Below are 6,000 nucleotides of genomic sequence, written 5' to 3'. Positions count from 1 at the left end.
TGCTCCAGTGTAAGAGGTTCTCCCATCATGGTTAGAATAGTTTCATGGATTACAGTGGTCATTGAGAGGTGTGAGGACTATCTGCCTCTCCGTGGTGTTGTGCGCGTGTGTGTGTGTGTGTGTGTGTTTATATATATCATCTTACAGTCTGGCAATTGAGAGGCGGTAAGACTATCATTCTCTCAATGGTGTTGAATGTGTGTTTGGTGTGTGTGCGTGTGTTTTGTTTATATAACATAACATCTTACATTCTGGTCATTGAGAGGTGGTAAGACTATCATTCTCTCAATAGTGATGATGACGATCTTCCACAGTTCCTTCAGGACTCGTTTCAACACCGTCTTCTCACAGATCTTTGCAAATAAAATCAAACTGCAAAGCAGAGCAGAGCAGAGACAGAGGGGAACAGAACAGAGAGACAGAGTAGAGAGAGACAGAGCAGAGAGAGACAGAGCAGAGCAGAGACAGAGCAGCAGAGAGACAGAGATAGAGACAGAGGGGAACAGAGCAGAGAGAGACAGAGCAGAGAGTGAGAGAGAAACAGAGCAGAGAGACAGAGATAGAGATAGAGACAGAGACAGACACAGAGACAGAGCAGAGAGAGACAGAGCAGAGCAGAGACAGAGCAGAGAGACAGAGCAGAGAGAGACAGAGCAGAGCAGAGACAGAGCAGAGCAGAGAGACAGAGCATAGCAGAGAGACAGAGCAGAGCAGAGACAGAGGGGAACAGAGCAGAGAGACAGAGCAGAGAGAGACAGAGCAGAGCAAAGACAGAGCAGAGAGACAGAGCAGAGAGAGACAGAGCAGATCAGAGAGACAGAGCAGAGAGAGACAGAGCGGAGAGAGACAGAGATAGAGATAGAGATAGAGATAGAGACCGAGACAGAGCAGAGACAGAGCGGAGCCAACAGTCTAAGTCAGATGTAAAACAACAGCAGAAACACAATCATTAGACTTTCAAATCAACATTTTTGAGATGTTTTGAGACCTCTATAGTAGTCTAATGTCAAGATGAAATCCCATCTCACGACATCTGTTGTGTAGATTCAGCTATATGCCTCCAGCCCAAATATAAAAATAGAGTAAACCAGGAAAAACAGGGAATTAGACAGTGCTTATCTTTTCAATGTATTTGTGATGAAGGCGTAAGGCTGGATTTACACAACGGATGTCGTGGGATATGTTTTCATCTAGAACTTTCATTTATGAATGAAATGTCCCTTTAACAACGTTACAGACGTTACAAGCCACATACGTCACAGGGCCTATAGGAAGACAACAGGATCAAACACAATCAAGGGTGAAGTTCAAAAGCCATGATATGTGGAATAAATGCATCAGCTTCACGTGATAATCCCAGTGAACGGAAAACCTTGGTTGAGGATTTCGTTTAGCATATTATTAAGAGGATTCTACTGTAATACCCCATTGGCCTCGATGTTGCCGTGAGTGTCTGAGAGAGAATCACACAGCTTATGCACGCACGCACGCACGCACGCACGCACGCACGCACGCACGCACGCACGCACGCACGCACGCACGCACGCACGCACGCACGCACGCACGCACGCACGCACGCACGCACGCACGCACGCACGCACACACACACACACACACACACACACACACACACACACACACACACACACACACACACACACACACACACACACACACACACACACACACACACACACACACACACACACACACACACACACACACACACAATTCTGGAGCAGCATCCACCATCATCAACAAAACACCATATTATGGAATTTCTTGTGGAAGAATGGTATCGTATTCCTCCAATAGAGTTCTGGACACTTTATGAATCTATGCAAGGTGCATTGAAGTTGTTCTGGCTCGTGGTGACCCAACACCCTGTTAAGACACTTTATGAATCTATGCAAGGTGCATTGAAGTTGTTCTGGCTCGTGGAGACCCAACACCCTGTTAAGACACTTTATGAATCTATGCAAAATGCATTGAAGTTGTTCTGGCTCGTGGTGACCCAACACCCTGTTAAGACACTTTATGAATCTATGCAAGGTGCATTGAAGTTGTTCTGGCTCGTGGAGACCCAACACCCTGTTAAGACACTTTATGAATCTATGCAAAATGCATTGAAGTTGTTCTGGCTCGTGGTGACCCAACACCCTGTTAACACATTTTATGAATCTATGCAAGGTGCATTGAAGTTGTTCTAGCTCGTGGTGACCCAACACCCTGTTAAGACACTTTATGAATCTATGCAAGGTGCATTGAAGTTGTTCTAGCTCGTGGTGACCCAACACCCTGTTAAGACACTTTATGAATCTATGCAAGGTTCATTGAAGTTGTTCTGGCTCGTGGTGACCCAACACCCTGTTAAGACATTTTATGAATCTATGCAAGGTGCATTGAAGTTGTTCTGGCTCGTGGTGACCCAACACCCTGTTAAGACACTTTATGAATCTATGCAAGGTGCATTGAAGTTGTTCTGGCTCGTGGTGACCCAACACCCTGTTAAGACACTTTATGAATCTATGCAAGGTGCATTGAAGTTGTTCTGGCTCGTGGTGACCCAACACCCTGTTAAGACACTTTATGAATCTATGCAAGGTGCATTGAAGTTGTTCTAGCTCGTGGTGACCCAACACCCTGTTAAGACATTTTATGAATCTATGCAAGGTGCATTGAAGTTGTTCTAGCTCGTGGTGACCCAACACCCTGTTAAGACACTTTATGAATCTATGCAAGGTGCATTGACGTTGTTCTGGCCCGTGGTGACCCAACACCCTGTTAAGACACTTTATGAATCTATGCAAGGTGCATTGAAGTTGTTCTGGCTCGTGGTGACCCAACACCCTGTTAAGACACTTTATGAATCTATGCAAGGTGCATTGAAGTTGTTCTGGCTCCTGGTGACCCAACACCCTGTTAAGACATTTTATGAATCTATGCAAGGTGCATTGAAGTTGTTCTAGCTCGTGGTGACCCAACATCCTGTTAAGACACTTTATGAATCTATGCAAGGTGCATTGAAGTTGTTCTGGCTCGTGATGACCCAACACCCTGTTAAGACACTTTATGAATCTATGCAAGGTGCATTGAAGTTGTTCTAGCTCGTGGTGACCCAACACCCTGTTAAGACATTTTATGAATCTATGCAAGGTGCATTGAAGTTGTTCTAGCTCGTGGTGACCCAACACCCTGTTAAGACACTTTATGAATCTATGCAAGGTGCATTGAAGTTGTTCTAGCTCGTGGTGACCCAACACCCTGTTAAGACATTTTATGAATCTATGCAAGGTGCATTGAAGTTGTTCTAGCTCGTGGTGACCCAACACCCTGTTAAGACACTTTATGAATCTATGCAAGGTGCATTGAAGTTGTTCTGGCTCGTGGTGACCCAACACCCTGTTAAGACATTTTATGAATCTATGCAAGGTGCATTGAAGTTGTTCTAGCTCGTGGTGACCCAACACCCTGTTAAGACACTTTATGAATCTATGCAAGGTGCATTGAAGTTGTTCTGGCTCGTGGTGACCCAACACCCTGTTAAGACACTTTATGAATCTATGCAAGGTGCATTGAAGTTGTTCTAGCTCGTGGTGACCCAACACCCTGTTAAGACACTTTATGAATCTATGCAAGGTGCATTGAAGTTGTTCTAGCTCGTGGTGACCCAACACCCTGTTAAGACATTTTATGAATCTATGCAAGGTGCATTGAAGTTGTTCTAGCTCGTGGTGACCCAACACCCTGTTAAGACACTTTATGAATCTATGCAAGGTGCATTGAAGTTGTTCTAGCTCGTGGTGACCCAACACCCTGTTAAGACATTTTATGAATCTATGGAAGTGCATTGAAGTTGTTCTGGCTCGTGGAGACCCAACACCCTGTTAAGACATTTTATGAATCTATGGAAGTGCATTGAAGTTGTTCTGGCTCGTGGAGACCCAACACCCTGTTAAGACACTTTATGAATCTATGCAAGGTGCATTGAAGTTGTTCTGGCTCGTGGTGACCCAACACCCTGTTAAGACACTTTATGTTTGTGCTTCCTTTAGTTTGGCAGTTACCTGTATCTCTATTATGTGAGGGAATACTTTGGAACAGATTTCCACAATTATTATTATTAATGTTATTATTATTATTTTGCTCAGAAAAATTGAGGGGCCAATAGGCCGAGAGCTGGGGAACCCTGTAGTAGGCTAGCTGGTTACCTAACCCAAGGCTCGAACTAGAGGGCTGCAGAGATCAGAGATCGGGTCCTGACAGAGACTACTGCTGGGCGGTGGACATTTGTCTTGCTGCGGCTGGGAGTGGGCGACCAGATCAGACAATTTTGGGGTTCAAATGATTTTGTCGTCCCCAGATTATTTGGAAACGGTTGTCTTTCTGCTTTCTAGGCTTTATTAACCTACCTACTGTATTTAAAGCACATCTCTCTTGCATTATTCACACACTCAGAATACGCTGCATCAAGTTAAGTAGCCTCCCTCTCCTCTTCTAGTTGGGCGTGCAAGATCAAGTGTGCACCCCCTGATCAATCACAGTTAAAAAAAAAAGATTTATATATATATGTATATTTTTTACCATCACTGTATGTGCACCAAAAAATGATTGCCAGCAGAGCGGGTGATTAACTAACCCAAAGCTCCAAAACTGGTTAACTAACCCAAAGCTCCAAACTCTAGGATGACTGATTAACTAACCCAAAGCTCAAACCTCTAGAATAACTGATTAACTAATCCAAAGCTCCAAACTCTAGAATAACTGATTAACTAACCCAAAGCTCGAAACTCTAGGGTAACTGATTAACTGACCCAAAGCTCCAAACTCTAGAATGACTGATTAACTAACCCAAAGCTCCAACCTCTAGGATAACTGATTAATTAACTGACCCAAAGCTCCAAACTCTAGGATGATTGATTGACCAACCCAAAGCTCCAAACTCTAGGATAACTGATTAACTGACCCAAAGCTCCAACATCTAGGATGACTGGTTAACTGACCCAAAACTCCAACATCTAGGATAACTGGTTAACTGACCCAAAGCTCCAACTTCTGGGGCAAACTGGTTAACTGACCCAAAGCTCCAACATCTAGGCTAACTGGTTAACTGACCCAAAGCTCCAACATCTAGGATAACTGGTTAACTGACCCAAAGCTCCAAACTCTAGGATAACTGATTAACTGAACCAAAGCTCCAAACTCTAGGATGACTGATTAACTAACCCAAAGCTCCAAACTCTAGGATAACTGATTGACTAACCAAAAGCTCCACACTCTAGGATAACTGATTAACTGACCCAAAGCTCCAAACTCTAGGATGACTGATTAACTGACCCAAAGCTCCAAACTCTAGGATGACTGATTAACTAACCCAGAGCTCCAAACTCTAGGATAACTGATTAACTAACCCAAAGCTCCAAACTCTATGATAACTGATTAATTAACTGACCCAAAGCTCTAAACTCTAGGATGATTGATATACAAACCCAAAGCTCCAAACTCTAGGATGACTGATTAACTGACCCAAAGCTCCAACATCTAGGATAACTGGTTAACTGACCCAAAACTCCAACATCTAGGATAACTGGTTAACTAACCCAAAGCTCCAACCTCTAGGCTAACTGGTTAACTGACCCAAAACTCCAAACTCTAGGATGACTGATTGACTAACCCAAAGCTACAAACTCTAGGATAACTGATTAACTGACCCAAAGCTCCAAACTCTAGGATGACTGATTAACTAACCCAAAGCTCCAAACTCTAGGATGATTGATTGACCAACCAAAAGCTCCAAACTCTAGGATAACTGATTAACTGACCCAAAGCTCCAACATCTAGGATGACTGGTTAACTGACCCAAAACTCCAACATCTAGGATAACTGGCTAACTGACCCAAAGCTCCAACTTCTGGGGCTAACTGGTTAACTGACCCAAAGCTCCAACATCTAGGCTAACTGGTTAACTGACCCAAAGCTCCAACCTCTAGGATAACTGGT

The 6,000-nt window shown here is 43.8% G+C and overlaps 1 protein-coding gene across 1 annotated transcript in view; it reads right to left on the bottom strand.

Moving 5' to 3' along the window:
- LOC115120649 (protein unc-13 homolog C-like) overlaps window positions 1–6,000 on the bottom strand; it is a 242,585-nt gene that overhangs the window by 69,489 nt on the left and 167,096 nt on the right. Inside the window, exon 27 of the mRNA XM_065012084.1 lies at window positions 249–372. Within this exon, the coding sequence (XP_064868156.1) occupies window positions 249–372 (124 nt within the window). The remainder of the gene's footprint in view (window positions 1–248; window positions 373–6,000) is intronic.

The sequence above is a fragment of the Oncorhynchus nerka genome, linkage group LG27 (assembly GCF_034236695.1).
Source record: "Oncorhynchus nerka isolate Pitt River linkage group LG27, Oner_Uvic_2.0, whole genome shotgun sequence".
Lineage (NCBI taxonomy): Eukaryota > Metazoa > Chordata > Actinopteri > Salmoniformes > Salmonidae > Oncorhynchus > Oncorhynchus nerka.
This window is presented reverse-complemented; position numbering and strand designations above follow the sequence as displayed.